General features: G+C 42.2%; 3 protein-coding genes across 7 annotated transcripts in view; 1 reads left to right on the forward strand and 2 right to left on the reverse strand.

Moving 5' to 3' along the window:
• LOC115208079 (ectonucleoside triphosphate diphosphohydrolase 8) overlaps positions 1-1,982 on the forward strand; it is a 19,897-nt gene extending 17,915 nt beyond the window's left edge. The window contains exons 8-10 of the mRNA XM_029775851.1: positions 439-549; positions 807-938; positions 1,302-1,982. Coding sequence (XP_029631711.1) covers positions 439-549; positions 807-938; positions 1,302-1,511 — 453 coding nt within the window. The 3' untranslated portion in view covers positions 1,512-1,982. The remainder of the gene's footprint in view (positions 1-438; positions 550-806; positions 939-1,301) is intronic.
• On the reverse strand, positions 430-10,981 carry LOC115208076 (uncharacterized). Of its 4 annotated transcripts, none has more exons than XM_029775844.1 (10): positions 10,720-10,980; positions 6,391-9,980; positions 3,640-3,787; positions 3,316-3,450; positions 3,097-3,178; positions 2,808-2,922; positions 2,576-2,680; positions 2,305-2,381; positions 2,063-2,161; positions 430-1,477 (listed from the first exon to the last, which is right to left on the reverse strand). In XM_029775844.1, the coding sequence occupies exons 2-9, from the start codon at positions 9,970-9,972 to the stop codon at positions 2,068-2,070; spliced, it is 4,338 nt and encodes a 1,445-aa protein (XP_029631704.1). In that variant the 5' UTR covers positions 9,973-9,980; positions 10,720-10,980; the 3' UTR covers positions 430-1,477; positions 2,063-2,067. The 4 variants fall into 4 exon arrangements, with proteins under 4 accessions (XP_029631704.1, XP_029631707.1, XP_029631706.1 ...); XM_029775847.1 differs by having other exon boundaries at positions 2,051-2,161; XM_029775846.1 differs by lacking the exon at positions 430-1,477 and having other exon boundaries at positions 1,706-2,161; positions 6,391-10,024; positions 10,720-10,981.
• Positions 10,982-11,500: 519 nt separating this feature from the next.
• Positions 11,501-18,751, reverse strand: LOC115208078 (serine/arginine-rich splicing factor 3). Of its 2 annotated transcripts, none has more exons than XM_029775849.1 (7): positions 18,680-18,751; positions 18,177-18,231; positions 17,738-17,948; positions 17,462-17,608; positions 15,721-15,759; positions 13,956-14,042; positions 11,501-11,972 (listed from the first exon to the last, which is right to left on the reverse strand). In XM_029775849.1, the coding sequence occupies exons 2-7, from the start codon at positions 18,181-18,183 to the stop codon at positions 11,945-11,947; spliced, it is 519 nt and encodes a 172-aa protein (XP_029631709.1). In that variant the 5' UTR covers positions 18,184-18,231; positions 18,680-18,751; the 3' UTR covers positions 11,501-11,944. The 2 variants fall into 2 exon arrangements, with proteins under 2 accessions (XP_029631709.1, XP_029631710.1); XM_029775850.1 differs by having other exon boundaries at positions 18,631-18,718.
• Between the last annotated feature and the right edge of the window lie 1,766 nt (positions 18,752-20,517).

The following is a 20,517-nucleotide window of genomic DNA, read 5'->3' on the forward strand; positions in this document are numbered from 1 at the left end:
ATTGATGTCACTTGTTAAATCCACATCAAATCAGTGCAGATGAAGGGGAAGAGACAGCTTAAAGGATTTAAGACAATTGTGTATGTGTGCCATTCAGAGGGTGAATAGGCAACACAAAATATTGAAGTGCCTTTAAAAAGGGGTATGCTAGTACGTACCAGGCGCACCGGTTTGACTGTCAAGAACTGCTACCCTACTGGGTTGTTTACCGTGTGTATCAAGAATAGTCTATCACCCAAAGGACATCCAGCCAACTTGACAACTGTGGGAACCAATGGAGCGCTGTGGAATGCTTTCGACACCTTGTCGAGTCCATGCCCTGACGAATTGAGGCTGTTCTGAGGGCAAAAGGGCGTGCAAGTCATTATTAGGAAGGTGTTCCTAATGTTTTGTACACTCAGTGTATATCGTCACCATCATTCTGTTCCCTTTCCCCAGGCTTTCTCAGCATACTATTACACCTTTGACTTCCTTGGTCTGGCTCCTCAGTCCTCTCTGTCTCAGGCTACCACCACTATAGACACTTTCTGCAAAAGGACCTGGAACTCGGTGAGATACAGAGGCCTCTGCTGACCTTTCACATTGCCGGTACACTTCCTTGAATCTGTATACCGGTACATAGTTTCATCGAATCATACTCAAATCACATGCTAAACAGGTGATCGAGAATGAACGTTGAGTATGAGCATCCATAACATGTCATTCTTTTTAGCACAGATATCAATCCACAGTAGTCTACAAACTTTACCTCGTAATGATCTAATTCCCAATGTCGCCTACAACATGCTTAATAACTCTTTTGGCAGCTCAAGAAAGAGTATGCTGTAAAAGACAAGTACCTTCGTGATTACTGTGCCTCAGCCAACTACATAATGACAGTACTACTAGACGGCTACAAGTTCAACCAGACCTGGGGAAACATATACTTCCAGAGACAGGTGTGTTTAACTCTACATCATATGTAAAAACCGTCAACGTCCTATTGAAAGATTTCAGGACACAAAATGAATGAAATTATACCACAGAATAAACTCAATATTGTTGTGCGGCAGTCAATATTAATAGACGTGCTGCCCTAACGAAGCTGTGTGTCTGTCATATACATACACACGGGACAGTGGAGGCTGCTGAGGGGAGGACGGCTCATAATAATGGCTGGAACGGAGTGAATGGAATGGCATCAGTACCATTCCACTTATTCCACCCCAGCCATTACCACGAGCCCGTCCTCCCGAATGAAGGTGGCACCAACCTCTTGTGATACAGTATATATTTATATATGCATCATCGGTGTCTATCAGGTGGCAGACACAGACATTGGCTGGACGCTGGGCTACATGTTGAACCTGACCAACCTGATCCCCTCAGAGCTCCCCCTGGTGGTGACAGGTGTGCAGCGCAGCCAGTGGGCAGCAGAGGTCTTCTTCATTGTGTTCGCTGTGTTCCTCAGCCTGATGGTACTGGTCCTACTGTGGCTCTGGAACCCACAGGACGGACGAGGTAACAAATGACAATCGATGAAATCACACTCTGAACGTCTCTGTCTTCTAGTCTATATAGTGATGAGATACAATGTGATAATGTGATGTAACAGCAGCTATCAAGCACTGTGTCAATAAGATCGGAAGTGGCAACTCCTGGAACTCCCAGTAATAGTTAAATAAATAGTAATATTTTCTGTCAATATGACTAATTATGGAGGCAGTTGAACGTATTAGGAATTTATTAGGCATTTATAAGCTGCATAGCTTGATGTTTTTCATGCAAATAGAAACCCTACAACTATAATATATAACTATCTACTATAAATGAATAGTGTTGGTATGAACATATACCTCAATGATTTTATATTTCTACCCCCCCATAAACAGTAATTGAAGTATCAAAGGGAGGATCATTTCAAGTGTCACATCACTATTACTACATGACTTGTTCAATGCATTTGATATATTACATTTAGAAATAAAATACAATCATAAGGGCGTATGAGGCACAATTGTGTGTGTGCGTGCGTGTGCGTGCGACTGTGCTGCAGATTGGTACATCTCACAATCTTCTCCACCTTGATCAGCAGCAGCCTGATTTCTTCTTTGGGGGTTCTTTCTGCAACACCAAGCTTCCCTCTTCTTGACGTGTCTCCTCTCCCAACTGCTTTATCGTCCTTGAAGCAACACACACCAAATCAATGCTTGACTATTCACAGAGAGTCATTTTCCACACGCAGAAGATGACAATGCGCAAGACAGACAACAGCCAAATCCACACAACACAAACAGCTTCTACATTAAAGTCGGCATGTCTTACCTTGCCAGCGTTTCCATAGACAGAGTCACATTGTCACCTGTGGCAGCACTACACTCCATAAAGAGCATGCCGTACCCCTGTAAGAGTGACATCGATAATAGTATTGTATTTATGATGAATTATTTAAATCCTGCTTTGGTACACACCTCGATTTCAGCACCAGCTACAAAACTGTAAAATACCCATTCAGAACACATCCCTTACCACATGTTAATCCTACAGCCCAGTTGCCCAAATTCTGGCTGTTCAAGTTACAGTAACATTAACATACCGTTGCCAGGTTTTCCCCTTCATGAGTCTGAACCTCTCGTTCTAGATTAGCACAATCGGCCTTGTTCCCAAGGAGTATAACGATGACGTCATCTGGGGCCCCCTCCTACAAAATACAAAAGTTAATGACGGTACAATAGATACCAATGGAAAAACAGTGAATCCTGCAAACAATTGTTTGTGTTGTTACATTTTGGTTCTGAAATGAAAAGCATGATTTAAATGCCCCCTACCTGAACGCAGTTGACCCAGTAGCGGATGTCACAGAAGCTCTGAGAGGAAGTGATGTCATACATCAGCACTAGACCCTGGGCTCTGTGGAACACCTGCCTGGTGATACTGTGATACCTGGGGAAGACAGTAAATAATAAAATGTTACAATAGTCTAACATGAATGTAATTATATACGGACAAATAGAAAACACACACATGATGGGTTCAAACCAGAACAGAGGAACAGATTCTATATGGATGCATGATGTACAATGACCAACTGTGATGAACTTAGGGCTAGAGTGTCACCTTTCTTGACCTGCAGTATCCCATAACTGTAAAGTCACTGGGCTGCCATCCACTGTCACAGGCTGTATACAGGTATCAATACCTGCTCAGAACAGAAACAAACAAGCATGAGACCAGACATGAATGAGCAGCACAGTAACATTGTACCATGGTGTTTGTTTCTTCACACGACATGGAAGGGCATGGTGCCAAACATACAAATAGGATAATGATACTCACCAATGGTAGCATAGTGGTCCATACAGAACTCGCCACTTTGGAAGCGCTTCATGAAGGAGGTTTTGCCCACACTGCTGTTCCCAACCATCACCACGTTGTAGGGGTTTGATCTAGAGCCATTGCTTCCTAAGGTACCTGGAGGGGGGGGGGGGGGATCAGAGAGATTGGTCTATTACAGTCACTATCACTTCTCTGATCTCACTCAAAGTCAAGTGGAACAAAGGGTCTCAACAATGCATCTCCAGCAAATGAATTCCAGGTTGACTTACTCAAGACTAACCTTATACCCTGTGTACTGCCTCACTGCTGCCATTCAATTCTTACCAGATGGCTGTTTCTTCTTCTCTCTGGTGACCGGGCTCTTCTCCACACGCTCTGCCTTTTCTTGACCTCTTTTATTCCCATGGCCTAGCTGTGGAGCTGCAGCCACTTGTTCAGACCCTCCACTCAAAGCAGTGCTTGAGGGAACAACCTTAGACAAATAGAAAACGTTATCTCTCAAAACTAAAAGGATATGCTAATCTCTTCAACATGAAATGTGTGCTACTGTTGTGTGTTCAATATCCTACATACTATCTGGTACACACAGTTCGTAAAACATTTAAATGTAACAAATTAGATGTTTAACATACGTGCCTTCAGAAAGTATTCACACCCCTTGACTTTTTCCAGATTTTGTTGTGTTACACCCTGAATTTAAAATAGAGCAGGTTGAAGTTTCTCTTCACCTTCACTTTGGAGGACTATTGTGTTATTGAATGACTCAAAATCCTCTGGGATGGTTGAAGCATCTGACTCAAAGAATTGATATGACAAATGCCTAGAGCTGGGAAATGTGAAGGACTCCGCCTCAGCATGCTCACTTTCCCGCCTCCACTCTTCCTGTTTCTTCCACTCCTGTGCTATTATGTCACTGGCTTACACACAATACCCCCCTAATGTGAAAGTGGAATTATGTTTTTAGAAATGTTCACTCATTAATAAAAAATGAAAAGCTGAAGTGTCTTGAATCATTAACTATTCAACACCTTTGTTATGGCAAGCCGTTTTTTTTTTGTCCCACCGCTGCAACTCCCGTACGGACTCAGGAGAGGCGAAGGTCGACATTGTAGTTACTGCACAATACTAACCTAAATGACAGAGTGAAAATATGGAAGCCTGTACAGAATAAAAAATATTCCAATAAGGCACTAAAGTAAAACTGTGATAAAGAAATGATTTTATGTCCTGAATACAAAGCGTTATGTTTGGGACAAATCCATCACAACATCACTGACTACTACTCTTCATATTTTCAAGCATGGTGGTGGTTGCATCATGTTATGGGTATACTTGTCAGCGGCAAAGACTAAGGAGTTTTTTTTGTAGGATAAAAAGAAATGGAATTGAGCTAAGCACAAGCAAATCCTAGAGGAAAACCTGGTTCAGTCTGCTTTCCAACAGACACTGGGAGACAAATTCACTTTTCAGCCGGACAATAACCTAAAACACAAGGCCAAACATACACTGGAGTTGCTTACCAAGACGACATTGAAATGTTACTGAGTGGCGAAGTTAAAGTTGACTTAAATTGGCTTGAAAATCTAATGGCAAGACTTGAAAATGGCTGTCTTGCAATGATCAACAACCAACTTGGCAGAGCATGAAGAATTTTAAAAAGAATAATGTGCAAATATTGTACAATCCAGGTGTGCAAAGTTCATGCTGACCAGAACGTCTGCGTGTGCCATCACGCACATGTTGATTTGTCCACCCACACCAAACGCGATCAGGACACACAGGTTGAAATATCAAAATGAACTCTGAACCAACTATATTCATTTGGGGACAGGTCGAAAAGCATTAAACATTTATTGCAATTTAGCTAGCTAGCCTGCCGTTTCCAGCTAATTTGTCCTGGGATAAACATTGGGTTGTTATTTTACCTGATAAAATGGTAAGCCGAGTTTGTTTCTAGTAATCTCTCCTCCTTTAGGCTTCTTTCGGATGGGTTGGACACATTTCAGTGGACTTTATATGATGGTTGGCGACCAACTTTAAGGTGCATTACCACCACCAACTGGACTGTGGACCTCAGTTCATATTTCAATCACCCAGGTGAGTAAATGCTCCTCAAAACCAATGAGGAGATGGGAGAGGCAGGACTTGCAGTGCATCAAGACTCACAAATAGAACCAAGTTCTATATTAGCGCCTGGCAAAGCAGACGCGTGCGGTGATTGAATAACATGTATGTGTACATTTATTTTGCAACGCGTGCGCTGCAATATAAATGTACACATATGTTATTCAATCACCGTAGCCAGGCGCTAATATAGAACTTGGTTCTATTTGTGACGCTTGACGTGATGCAAGTCCTGCGAGCGGTCTGGTAAGCAACCAGAAGGAATCACAGCTGTAATCATTACCAAAGGTGATTCTAAAATGTATTGACTCAGGGATGTGAATACTTATGTAAATTAGATATTTCTGTATTTCAAATGTAAAAACAAAATCTAAAAATCTTAAAACATGTTTTCACTTTGTCATTATGGGGTCTTGAATGTAGATGGGTGAGGAAAAAAATACCTATTTTATCAATTTTTAATTCAGGCTGTAACGTGGAAAAAGTCAAGGGGTATGAATTCTTTCTGAAGGCACTGTATTTTGAAAGGTTAGGGCCGAGGTCAGACTTACAGCCTATGAACAATTTCCTAGTATATATATATAAAAAACAGATTAGACAAAAGGTAGAAGTTCAAACAAGTTCCTCTTTCTGGGGCGGCAGGTAGGCAGGTAGCCCAGTGGTTAGAGCATTGAGCCAGTAACCGAAACGCTGCTGGATCGAATCCCCGAGCTGACAAGGTAAAAATCTGTCGTTCTACCCCTGAACCAGGCAGTTAACCCACTGTAGGCCATCATTGTAAATAAGAATTTGTTCTTAACTGACTTGCCAGGTTAAAAAATAAATAAATCCAATGAGCCTACCGATAAACACATCAAATTCCTAGTTGTGACAATTGTCTTTTCTTTATTATAAAATTTTTACATACGTCAAGAAGGCTATGAGAATCATTTGTAAGGAATGCCACAGTACCTCTATGAATATTGTCTCCTTCTCTGTGCTCTTCCTCTCCTGTTGGTCCTCCAGACTGACAGCTTTAGCCCTGCGCTCCTCTTGAAATCTTTCCGAAATAACATTGACGTCCGGATCTCCAATGACTTCCCCTCGAACCTCTTCCCCTGTCTCCTGCTTTTCTTCCTCTGAGTGGAGTCCACCTGGTGTCCGACGGGTAGAGCCCATCTTTCTTCTCTTCCCTGTAGCTTTGGATTGACCAACATCCTTGTGAGATTGGGAACTCAGAGAGAGAGAGAATTCCGAAGGAAGACTGGGGCTTGGTGTTGAAAGGTGTTGTTCCATGTAAGCAGTTTGGGCGAGTCTATGAGAATCTATACAAACCATATCACCTGACTCTTGGGCTGCTAAACCACAGGGCGTTCGGTTGCTTTCGCTCTCAGTGGCTATTTTCACTTCTACCTCCTCCGCCTCTCTAACTTCGTTAGTTTCTACAAGCTCAGACTTTAAGGCAGATTCTCCTTCTACTACTAAGGTCTTTGTCTCTGTCACCTGCTCCACTGTCACCGTTTCTAGAAGTTCCTCAAGCTCAGTCTTTTCTATGCTAGACTCAATTTCTACTGCCATCACGACCGCTCCTACATCTTCTATAACCTCTGTCTTTTTTTCTTTCTCATCCTCCTTTCTCTCCTCTCCTTGTCTATCTCGAAGAGTCCTGCGAGTGGAACCCATCTTCCTTTTCCTCTGTGGAGGGCCAGCCGTTTCTTTCGGACTAAGAGAACTCTGCAGTGAGGGGGGATCTGGAGGGGTGTCAGTGTTTTCTCTTGATTCACAGAGTGTTACCTCCAATGATGTTTCTTCGTGTTGCAAACCAGAGACGTAAGGATTTGAGTTCAGTGTGTCATTGGTCAGGTAGGACTCTACAGTGGGAAAATCAGGGTTGCGAAGAGTTTGGCTACTATCAGTCAACTCGGATTCACTTTGAAGAATGAGTTGTGTTGGCATGGATTCATCATTTATGATTGACTGTCTCTTACTATCTATTTTGTTACCATCCATTCTTCCCTTTTGATTTAAAGTACTGACAGAACAGCTGAGGTCAGTCAGGACATTCTCATCTCTTTTTTCTCCTTCGTTCTTCTCTTTACCAGCGCCATCTTTTGATTCCATCAACATTTCAAACTCCACGTCCTCTCCCTTGTCTTCTGTCACCTCCGTTTTTTTTATTTCTTGTTTTTCCTCTGTGCCCTCTTCTCTTTGTGCAGGATGCCTGCGAGTCGACCCCATCTTTCTCCTCCTGCTTGGAGAGGAACTCTGATTGGAGTCTGTGTTTGCGGCATTATCACCTTGGTCCTGAACACTCTGCAGTAAGGGTGGTTTGAGAAAGGTGTTGGTGCTTTCATCCGAGTATGAAGCTTGGACGAGTTGACTAGCAGAGATATTAGGATCAGTGCTCAAAGGCTCATCTGTTTGGCAGGGCTCTGTTGTGAGAGTTGCGCCATCATACGTCATTTGGCTGCCAACACTCACTTCATTTACAAGCAACACGTGATCACTAACTTCCCCCTCGCTGAGTAAAATGACTGATGTGTCCAGTCCGCCTATGGTATTGGAGTCAGTGTTTGCATCCTCCTCATTCCCTTGAATACTCTGCAGTAATAGTGGGTTGAGAATGAGAAAGGGGTTAGTGATTTCCACACATGGAGTATGGATGAGTTGACTGGGAGAGATATTGGGATCAGTGCTCGGGGTGTCATCTGACTCTATTGTAAGAGCATGATTATATATTATTTGGCTGCTGTCACTCACTTCAGAATCATTCACAAGCAACGTATAATCACCAACTTCCTCCTCGCTGGGAAAAGGGTCTCCTGATTGTTCCAGTCCAACACTGAAGACCTCCAATGGATCAACTATGTGGGCCATGCTTGTTTCACTGTTGCTCTCAGTTTCTATATTGCCAGTTTCTATAAATACAGTGGCTCTGTTGTCTTTGTTATACAATTGATCCTCAATACCAAATGAATAGATGGCATGGTCAAAAGGGGTTGGTTCAATCAGAACATCCTCTCCTTTCTCACCATCTGCTCTATGCTCCGGTTCCAATAACATCAGGGACTTTTCCAATGTTTTAACACCGAATCCTTCCACTGTTCCCATGTCCCACTCTAACTGCTCTCCTATGTTTTCTGTGTCTTCCTCTGTTTGGAAATTCTCCTTTTCCATCTGCTCGCCTTCCTTCTCGTCTCCACTGGCGCTGCCTTTAGGCTCCATAGACATTTCACGCTCAGTCTCTTCGATGCCACACACTTGTTCTTTTCCCATGATGACCTCTTCACCCTCACCATAAAGATAGCGATATTTACGTATCTTACTCTCTCCATGTTCTTCCACCCTGCGAGTGGAACCCATCTTTCTTCTTCTCCCTGGAAAGTTGGATCCTGTGTGAGCATGTTCGTCATGACCCAAAGAGCTGTCTAAGGGGGTTGATTTTAAAAAGGAGGCGATATCTTCACTTCGCTCAGGTTGACAGCTTTCTACATTGTCTAGTTGTCTTAAATGAGGTCTATATGCCAGTACTATATTTTCTTCAACTATCAGATCAACAAAATCCTCTGCTTCATCTCTTTGGTGCAATGCTTCCTGATTGCCTGGTCCAATAGAGTTAATATCATCTTGGACTTCTGACTCATTTAGATCAGGTTGAAGTTTCTCTTCGCCTTCTCCACTTTGGAGGACTGTTGTGTTATTGAATGACTCAAAATCTTCTGTGATGGTTGAAGCATCTGACTCAAGGAATTGATCTGATGAATGCATAGAGCTGTTTAATGTGGAGGACTCCGCATGCTCACTTTCCTGCCTCCCCTCTTCCTGTTTCTTCCAATCCTCTGCTATGGGTTCAGCAGTGAATCCTTGAACAGCTTGCAATGCAAGGTCAAGAGACAGATGGGGGAGTGAGTCAGTTCCAGGAGTATCTTGAAGCAATTCACTGCTATAACTAGCCACAGCTTCACTACTAGGTTCAGTATCCTCACCAACTTCCTCTTTACATCTGTCATCTGATTGGTCGGGTGTGTTGGAAGCAAACAAAAGAAACTCACTTTGACTTCTGCTCTTAGTGTCCATGTCAATTTTGTTTGGTCCCAGGAGCCCTTCAGTGTTGCTGTGGGACTCATATTCCACAACGGATGCCTGAAGTTCTAAGGACGCTTCTGTGTCTCCAGTTTCGTCATGTTGTTTCTCCCCAAAGTCTGTCTCTTCTCGTTTGCCTTTATTCCTACGAGTAGACCCCATTTTCTTCCTCTTCCCTGCGGTGTCAGGTGATTGTAGTAGATCTGGGTTTTCAGGTTGAGACAGCTGTGACTCTGCAAGGTCATTTAGTGATGGATCAACATCTTCCACGAATTGTGGTGTTATTGAATATAAGCCCTTCGATGAGTAAAGGTCTGTTTGTATGGTTAATGAAACTGAATCAGCCCCAACTCCTTTCCTTTGCCCTGAGGACATTTCGGACTCATCGTTCTTAGTCTCATTTTCATCTTGGTTCCGAGGGCGTCTTCGTGATGACCCCATTTTCACTTTTCTTGATTTCTTGTCAGACATGGTTCTTCCTATACCACCACACAGACAGTAGGTTGTTAATCCTTAAACCTTGCTGGAATTAAAAAGGCTTCCAGTTACATGCCCTTTGCATCTTTTACACAATACAATTACTTATTGTGAAGGTACCACAAAAAAGTTTAGGCACTAAGATGTTTAAGCCGACACTCCCAGTTATGTAACTAATGCATAACTAACGCACAAATGGTTGGCTGAAAATTAATTTAACTCAAGGCCAAGATTAGACACGATAGTCACAAAAGCTAAGGCAAATACACATTTACATTAAATGCACCAACTAATAATCACAGCGGGGTTATCAATTACATGTAAGTTATGCAAACAATAGGTTTGCAACTACCCCCCATTTTAAATACTGTATGATGAATAGTTTCCTGTTTCCAGTGTCAACAACACAACAGTCTCACACAGAAGTCTCTCAAGACATCCGCATTGCCTCTCAACTGCTCCGGCTTATTGCCCAGGATCTGGTTTGAGGAAAACATTTTTAAAAAACGCAGATCAAACTGCCTACTCATAATTCTCAAATTCAAATGTCCTTTTTAAAAGGAGTTTTGCAGACATCAGTAAATGTAGATGCTGGTGTTTTCATTGCTGAAACCATGTCATCACAAATGTGTTTAAAGAATTGTAGTCATTAGTGTAAAACCTAATCTTTGAAAAATTCCAATGCAAATTAACCCCTGACATACACCTTCCTCCGACAACCATAATACTTTATGTACTCACCTCCAGAATCCACTACCTTCAGATGAGATGTTCAGGAAATCCTTTATAAAAAAACACCTACAAAAACACTATGGTGTCATGTCCTAGCTAGTACAGCATGCCAGGTTTAACTCTTCTGTTGAAACCGTTTCCGATTTCAGCAACTGTGACCAAAGACTTCCTGTGCAATTGAGACTAGCACTTATGTCGAAACAAACTGTACTGCGCAAACATCCTTGTACAAAAAGGATCCTTCCTGAAACTGCTAAACTAATAGCTTTGAGGCAGTTCTGGTCATGAGAACTTCACTGTGAATACATTATGGCAAAGTTAAAAAAACATGACCATTTCTTACTGTTACCAACCAATAGTGATGTATTTACACAACATCACACACAGGGGCCTATTACCCTTCATGGTTTAACTGGCGTTATGATTACAGTAAATCCTGGATGGGTGAAAGGGAATATCAGTCAGATTCTGTTTAACCAAATACAGCTCTGAATTAGCAGTGGTCATTGTTTCCCAGCCCTATTTCACTAAGACTTAAGGGATTGCAAGTTATCCAACTTAGAATAAATCGAAAAGGTATACATTTGCAATGCAGACGGAGTTACCCAAATCATTCAATCTGTGACTCAGATTTTCAACCTGCGTCACACAAATTTCCATCCTAAGAACAATTGAATGACTAAGCTTTGATTCACACATCTATCCTTCCATCTCCCATCCAAGAATCTAGCATTCAGTGAGTCACAATCAAAAGTAAATGAAACATAACTCAAAACAATCCAAAAAGTTATGCCCAGGGAAACCTGTTACCAAATGTTTAATTCAATCACTTCAAACAGTTTAACAGAAACAAATACAAAGTAGTTGAGTTACCACATTCTATTCAACATGCAGTGTGACAGCTACTTCCTGTATGAAGTATTTACTTCAGAATTTATGGGGGAAATAATTGCCAAGTGGACTGAAAACATTTTCTAAATCAATCCTTTAACTTTAAATTTAAACAAATTAAAACAGGACACATTTGGTAAAATAAAGACAGTAATTTGTGAATGATACAGTTTGCAAAGACGGAATTGTTTCAAAGATTGACAGACACGGTCGTTTCACTTCATAAAAAGGAAGAAAGAAAAAACAAATCTAAAAGATTATTTAAAAAGGAAACGCACTCATCCAAAACCTGATTCAATACAAGAGACATCCTCGGGGTTGGACTTAGACTTCAGACTGTCACTCACTTTCTCTCCGCGGTCCTAGAGCGGCTGGGGGAAAAACGAGGATCTGTCAGAAACAATGATAACTTGCACTACAATCCAATGACCATTGCCCTACAAATACAGTGGGGTGCAAAATTATTGACACCCTTGATAAAGACGAGCAAAAATGACTGCGTAAAGACATTTAGATTCTCTTATCCAGAGCGATGTCCAGTAGTGTGCATACTAGGGCTGACCCAATTTAGTCGACTTGGCGATTGTTTGGTCAAAAACTGCTGGTCGACTGAGATTTCTGTAGTCGAGCAGTCAAATAGATTTTTTGTTGCTATGTGCAAAATAGCGAGGTTAACCAGCACGTTGGTGTTGAACAATGCGGCGGAGGCAGCAGCGGAGTAAAAAGACAAGGAAACAACCCGTGCCTTAATTGTCTAAGAAAATTGAGGAGAGAAGACACCAACTTAATTAGGTCCATAATCAACAGCCTAACTGTTAGCAGGCTTCTTATAGTAGTGGCCCTGTATAACCACCATCGAGTTGTAGGCCTAAGAGCGCGTCCAGTTTAGTCTTAATACCATAACGTACTTAGGCCTATATTTCGATATATAGGCCTATATAGCAATAATTTATTCTTTAATTTCATCACGAGCCATTCATGCTTTGAAATGCAATCAAGCATTTGCTTTAAAATGAAATAAAAAGGGAGCTTTGGATAATTAGCCTAAACAATAAATAAACCGCAATTCACGCAACTGTTTTTAGTCACTGCTGTACTAAAGGCTTTAAAAAATATATATATAATAATAAATATATACACACATACACTTCTTACATTTTATTTTCTTGTTAGAACAGACTGGTACATTTATCATTCATTTAATGTTGTTACCACGTTTACAAACGGTCTGAAAAAAAACAGATTAATCTAACAGCACCTGTTTGGCAAACAATACACACGCAGCACTTGCTCCTATACCCAATTCTTTCTTGATTTCCAGTAGTTTCTACAACTAAGTCAAATGTCTTTCCTACCTCCAACTTCCTCTTTCCCTCCTGAGCAACCAGTAAACATTCACGTTTCTAGTTTCCCGTGTCCTCCGCATCCATTTTGCTGTTACATGTTACGGCGTTCGGACTTTGTTATAACTAATTTATTGATGTGATGATATGCTATAGGCGAGGCCCTGTTGGTGACGTGCATGCAACGCATACATATTTCATGTAAAGCGAGCAAGGGAATATGGAATATTTTTCATAAACAAATGAGCTATTTGGGTAACAGAACTTTTCGGTCAGAAACAAGAAAGAAACGAACTTACTCTATGTTGCAGCTTCAGCACGGACAACACTGTGCTACCTGTTTGAGTGCCTGTGACGTTCGCCAGTCACAGACACTCACTGTTATTTGAATATTTTTTTTACACCGCGTGACCATTGGGCTCCCTCAAGTAATTGTGAGTCTTAATTATTTCATCCAACAGTGCACTTTAAGCATTCAGACAAGCTCAGTGCATATAGATCATTTTATTCAAACACATTGGGTTTTTGGCTAAAATGTCCTGGTACTGGGTAAAGTTCATGATGTTCTTGAATGGCCATCTCGGTCTCCGGACTTGAAACCCATTGAAAACCTGTAGTTTGAATTGCAGAGTGCAATCCATAAGAGCTGACAAACGATCTGGAAGGACTCTGTATGTAGGAATGGTCTAAGATTCCTTCTAATGTGTTTACCAACTCATAAAACATTTCTGAAAAAGGCTCAGTGGCATCATCCTCACAGGGGTGTCGATAATTGACCCATATCTTTTTTTCTTAATTGTTAAATAAAATCTACTTATGCACAATTGTATTAATATAATTTACAACAATGTTAGCGCATAGCGTTTCAAAATTATGTATTTTATACAGTCATTTTTGTGCATCTTCATCAAGGGTGTCAATAACCCCACTGTACATGTCCATATAGGAAGACGCCTGTGCATACACAAAGACAAGAAACAGATGCTATTAACATCATGAACACACACTTACCTCCGGGACCTTGAGAAGGATCTTGAAGGTTTATGGTTCCTGTCTCTGGAGATAGACCTATCTCTTCTTCGGTCTCGTGACAGAGACCTAGAGAAGAACAAGTGAATTAGAGCGCGTTTCCAATGTACTCACGTGTATTCAGACTATCAGAAATATTACATTTGAACAATGGTCACTTAAAACTATAGAGCATCAATTAGTATCGACAACGTCTGAACCATGTATAAACATTTTATAAACAGGCGGGCAGTGGGTTCTTTAGATTTGTGGGGACGAACATTTTTGTAGTAACATATGAAACGGTACTACGGTATTGTAAAATGTTGGTATCATAAGTATCATGTTGTTTTGATACCGTGATATAACTGGTATACTGTGCAACACTATTAGACAGGAAATAATTCCTTTGTCTAGATAGGCACAGAAATGTGACAAGTCACTCAGCAAATGTAGCTTCTGAAACCTGACACTTCAGGTCAGCCCCGCTGGTAGAGCAGGAGTGGGAGAGATGGGGCTTTCTTGCACTATAAGACACGGGACCCGACAACATTCATAAAGCGCTTTGTAACACCAAAACGCCCAGCCCAGAAGCGCTCAAAGTCCCCCAAATAGGGAACTTAATGTTAAGATGTAAAAATATTTTTAAACCAAAACCATTGCTGTTGGTGAACTTGAACAATCAAAATGTATAGTAAGCCCTGTTCAGCAGGTATAGCCAGATAAGTGTTTATTCCAGTAAACCACCATTTAACATTTGCAGAGATAACCTAGCAAACTGCAGAGGTTCTCACTCAACTAATAAAGCCTAATATCACGCAAGCCATTTTAGCATTTGAATGCTGAAGGTGCCGAGCAGATGTGCACGATCAGGAACAGGCCGATTAACTCATGTTGGTCAGCACGCAAAACTGGGCACAGTGCAGTTTGACTAGGCTACTAATATTGCCTGGGGTTGTTCGGCATGCAAAATGACATGCAAAATTCCTCATTTGGTTGCCTTTCCTTCCAGTTCTCTGCTGCCAATGACTGGAACGAACTGCAAAAACTCTGAAGCTGGAGACTCATATCTCCCTCACTAGCTTTAAGCACCAGCTGTTAGAGCAGCTCACATATCACTGCACATAGCCCATCTGTAAACAGCCCATCTATCTACCTCATCCCCATACTGTATTTATTTATCTTGCTCCGTTTTACCCCAGTATCTCTACTTGCACATTCATCTTCTGCACATATACCATTCCAGTGATTAATTGTTATATTGTAATTACTTCGCCACCATGGCCTATTTATTGCCTTAACTTACCTCATTTGCACTCACTGTATATAGACTGTTTTCTTTTGTTCTACTGTATTATTGACTATGTTTTGATTATTCCATGTGTAACTGTTGTTGTATGTGTCGAATTGCTATGCGTTTACCTTGGCCAGGTCGCAGTTGCAAATGAGAACTTGTTCTCAACTAGCCTACCTGGCTAAATAAAGGTGAAAAATAAAAAAAATATAAATGACTGGCAACAGTTACATGCAGTTTGCCACTAAAGGAGAGGGCGCGTTAGTGGTCAGTTACAAAAGATGAGGTATTTTCGGAAGGTAGAAAGAATGTAATATGAACTTGTATTTTAAACTTTTTAAAAACCAGGGACCAATGCAGATTGGTGAATCTTTACATCCCTACTAGTTAGATAGCTACCACAGAACTGTTAAGGTGTGGAGGCTGGGCAAAGAGGCACACTATGGAGAACGTAGTAGAGGCATTTAGGCTCACCTGCTGCGACTGCGGCTGAAGCTCCTCCTCCTAGGAGAGCTGGACGGAGAAGGAAAAAACGTTTTAATACAGGGTATTATTGCATCAATAACACCTGTCAAACATGACATTCCTTATTCCTGAAGAAGCATCATTCCAATCAGTACACAATACCACACACAGCCTTCCTTTCTGCAGACAGAACAGATCAGGGGATCCTCTGCACCCCTGCTAGAGGACAGGATGCCTGGACAACCAACTAAGGTCAAAATGAGACCTCTTATAAACTCAGGAGAACGGGGAAGTTTAAACGAACACAAGCATATAAACAAAGTGAGACAATGAATTAGAAGCTATAAAATACAAGTATGCAGACTTAAAAGCTACATACCTGTACTGTTTGTTGTACAAACGTAGAAAGGGCACATTTCTAAAATCACTACCAATATTGGACCTCATAAAATCGTAATACACAGTTAAATGCTAACCAGGGCAGCTCCAAGACCCCACAACTTTTGAGTTTCAGGACAAAAGCTTTTTATTTGTAATCTATGAGAGGGAGATCCTAAATGATAATAATTGTACTCTCAAGTTGATGTTTGAAACTAAATTCAGGCCACAATTTCTATGACTGCCAATTGCATATTGTCAAGCAGCTGTTAAACCAAACCTGTGGTAAGCATGACACTACAAAAAGCAGGAGAAAAGCAACTTACTATTTTTGGGGGTTTGGACACAAGATAGAAATGACGCAAGGAAGCCAGACTGATGGCGAGGGAGGTAGAATTTGCAGAGAGGATTTGCCACATGTTGCAAATGTTGGAGTTATGGAGTTGGTTGGCTGGAGGGGGTACAGTAGATGTAGATTTTCCCTGTCTTTGTGTGGTTAGCCGGGGCCTGCTGTGCTGCTTGTAGGTAGTTGTGTTGATAATTGGGGAAAGTAGTTAAATCGCTGACAGGTCAGAATTGTGAGGTGGGCTGCGACGCTGACGATTGGGTTAAGGTTGGAGGAGGAGGAGGAAGCTGAGAGCTGCATGCTCAGGAACCAATAGGCTGGAGCGGAACATGACGACTGGCCATGCCTGGGTCATGTGACACGGCACCAGCGAAGCTGATTGGGTGGGGCACAGTGCTGGCGCTGGTCAGTGGTCACATGATGCTGTAAGAGGACTAGTTGACTGACTGTCTCAGAGGGTGGTGAGAAGAGGCATGGTGATGACTCTGCAACGGGGTTCATTTTTATTAATATAGATCGATGGCAAAAAACGAAACTGAGAAAATGAAACAAAACTGACATCCAGATAGCAATTAAATGATCAAACAAGTGCCCCCTTTTTCCGAAATTTGATGGGTGATAAATGTTTATTATCTTAAAGAATTTACCTTAAAAAAATGTATTGCCCAGATCAAGAAATGATGCCTGAATTAAACCTTTCGAAATCACCTAAATTTTGACCTGAAAAAAGGACCCAATCCCTCAGATGAGTAAATGATCCTTTCCCAGCTCTGATTGTGTCCATAGTAAAAATGTTATAATGTATCACAGCACTAACCAACCTACAGACAGTGCAGGTGTGTGTGTGTGTGTCTACCTGCCAAATCCAGCCCACTAAATTGAAATGATAGGACATATGATACAGTTGGAAGGGATGGAAGGGAGGGTGTGGGGTTGACTGGCAAGGTAGGTAGGTTATAAACACTTGTTGGCCTACATGTTAAAGATAAGTGAGAATAAATCTAGGTGAAAGGTGATGTATCATACCGGCGTCTGACAGGCGGGCTCCCACGGCGCCTGCTGCTGTAGTCATCACGTCCAGGGCGACGGCTCCAGGAGGGGGGAGGTCCGCGGCTCCTCGTGCGTTTCTCACCATTGGACAACTCAACTCTCACTCTGCAGCCAGACAGAGTCCTGTTCACATAAAGTAATTGCAGAAGCATACTAGTTAGACTGGAATATGGCATATGACTTACTGTTTTGCTCAAGTGATGAACTGAATTTCCCATTCTTGGTGGACAATGTATTTAAGTAGTGGCTTACCGCCCATCCAATTCTCTCACAGCATCAGTTGCATCTCTGGGGTCCTCAAACTCAACAAAGGCAAAGCCTGGGGGGTTCCTCGCCACCCACACACTACGCAGAGGGCCATAGTACCCAAACGCCCTCTCCAACTCAGTCTTGTTTCCACTGTTGCCCAAGTTCCCAACATATACCTTACAATCAAGAGGACAATCTCTGAGATGAGCAGGTTCTAAGAGTGAAAGGAAAGAGGAAAATATGATACCATAAGCATCACATCCAGTCATTCACAATTACATTCATTAGAATTACACAAATCACATCACTCCTATCGACGTAATTTGTGACAACGCTGTGTTATGTGGCCAAACGCCCTAACCAAGCTAATAGTTTTTTCTTTTTTACATATAAGAAATGAGACCGGAAAAGACGCTGGGTGCATATCACGTTAGGTAATTACCTCCCATCTCGAATGATCCTTGTTTCCGTTGAAGGGTTGACAAAAAAATATCAATCTGGAAGAAAGGAGGGAGACTTGATTAGCATTGATTAGTTAACTATATTGTTAGCTAGCAAGTTAACGTGCTTAGTTAGCTACCAACAACGCGATTGTTTAAATGGAGCTTAATACGTTCGCTAGTTAGTAACATATTTAAGTAACAAGTGCATGAATAAATGCATTCATAAATTAGACAGCAAAAACATGTATTGTATTAATCTGGCAGTGCTGCTCATTGTTAGCTTCCATTAGCTAATATTAGCCGTGGAGGAGCATCGCGGTTAGCTTAGCAAGATGCTGGCTTTTGTTGACGGTTCAATCGAACTATTCGACTAAAGCGAAACAATTTTACAGTGCATGATGTTGTTAAATCGTAAACGGCTTTCATTCCCACATCCATTAATCACAATTGTACCCGTTATTTCTGCGCCAAAGTCTCCCAACACGGCTCAGACGAATCTTACCAGCGAGCAGCAGTCTTCACACCGTGTTCGAAAATGGCGTTGAAATGAAATAAATAATCTAGCCAGTTTGGGGTCAGTAAAGTGCTTTACCGGTGGCCTATCGCCATCTACTGGACTGGAGTATTACGACTACCTGACCAAGTATGTTTTTCTTTAAAAAAAAAGAGCTGTGTCGAGACCAGATACCTAAATAACATGTATTTATTTATACAATGGTTCTTCTTAAGCATACATTGCAGGGTACGTAATATATAGTTTATCCAGCAGGGTGTATAATTAAGCAAAACGGGAAGAGGAGGTGTGGTATATGGCCAATATACTGTACCACGGCTAAGGGCTGTTCTTATGTACCACGCAACGCGGAGTGCCTGGACACAGCCCTTAGCCATGGTATATTTTCCATATATCACAAACCCCCGAGGTGCCTTATTGCTATAATAAATTGTTTACCAACGTTGCCAGCCAATCAGCATTCAGGACTCTAACCACCAAGTCTATAATTAATCAATAAGGCCCGAGGGGGTGTGGTATTAGATAGAACTTCGCTAACCACCTCTGTGTCACCGGCTTCATTACAAAATACATCGCAGACATTATCTCCACAGTGAAGATTCGCTGCTTCCCCAATCAAAAGCCCTGGATTAAAATTTAGGATTAGCACTAAACAAAAGGACAGGGCTACCACTCACAGTGCTATCGTAGTCAACCCTGAAGTAACGGCTGAGGACACGAACAAGAAGTCCTGCTACGAAGTCTGCAGAGCCATCAAACAAGTAAAGGGACAATATAGGAACAAGGTGGAGTCCAGTCCATTACCGATTACTAAGGAAGGCCCAGCCATGATCTGCCCAACGATGCCTCTCTACCAGACGAACTCAATGCATTTTATGTACACTTTGACAAAAACAACACCTAGCTGTGCATGAGCGACCCCGCTGACCCAGGGGACTGCGTGATCTTGCTCTCTGAGGCCGACGTGACTAAGGTTTTTAATCAGGTCAACACTCGTAACGCTGCGGGCTGGACGGAATTCCAGGGCGCGTTCTCAGAGCAGGTGCAGAACAGCTGGCAGGCATATTCACGGTCATTTGCATCCTCTCCTTGTCCCAGTCTGTAATCCCCACATGTTTCAAGATGACCACCATCCTTCCTAAGGCCACCTGCCACAATGACTACTGCCCTGTAGCACTCACATCTGTAATCATCAAGTAAAATGGAGCCGACAGATATGGCAGCTCTACTTCTAACTCCTAAGCAACTTTTACAAGCATTTCGCTACACCCACAGTAACATCTGCTAAATATGTGTATGTGACCAATAAAAATGGATTTGATTTGCTTTGAAAGGCTGGTTATGGCACACATCAACTCCATCATCCCAGACACGCTAGACCCATTACAATTTGCATACCACCCCAACAGATCCCTAGATGACACAATCTCAATTGCACTCTACTCTGTCCTCACCCACCTAGATAAGAGGAATACCTATGTGAGAATGCTGTTCATTGACTACAGCTCAGTGTTCAACACGTCAACAAGCTTGGGACCCTGGACTGAACACCTCCCTCTGCAACTGGATCCTGGACTTCCTGACTGGCGGACCCCAGGTGGTGAGGGTAGGCAGCATCATCTCTGCCATGCTGACCCTCAACACGGGTGCCCCACAGGGGTGTGTGCTTAGTCCCATCCTGTACTCCCTGTTCCCCCAAGACTGCGTGGCCACGCACGACTCCAACACCATCTTCAAGTTTGCTGACGATGCAACGGTGGTAGGCCTGATCACCGGTGACGATGGCACCGCCTACAGGGACCTGGCAGTGTGGTGCCAGGACAACA

Source organism: Salmo trutta, chromosome 14 (assembly GCF_901001165.1).
Source record: "Salmo trutta chromosome 14, fSalTru1.1, whole genome shotgun sequence".
Lineage (NCBI taxonomy): Eukaryota > Metazoa > Chordata > Actinopteri > Salmoniformes > Salmonidae > Salmo > Salmo trutta.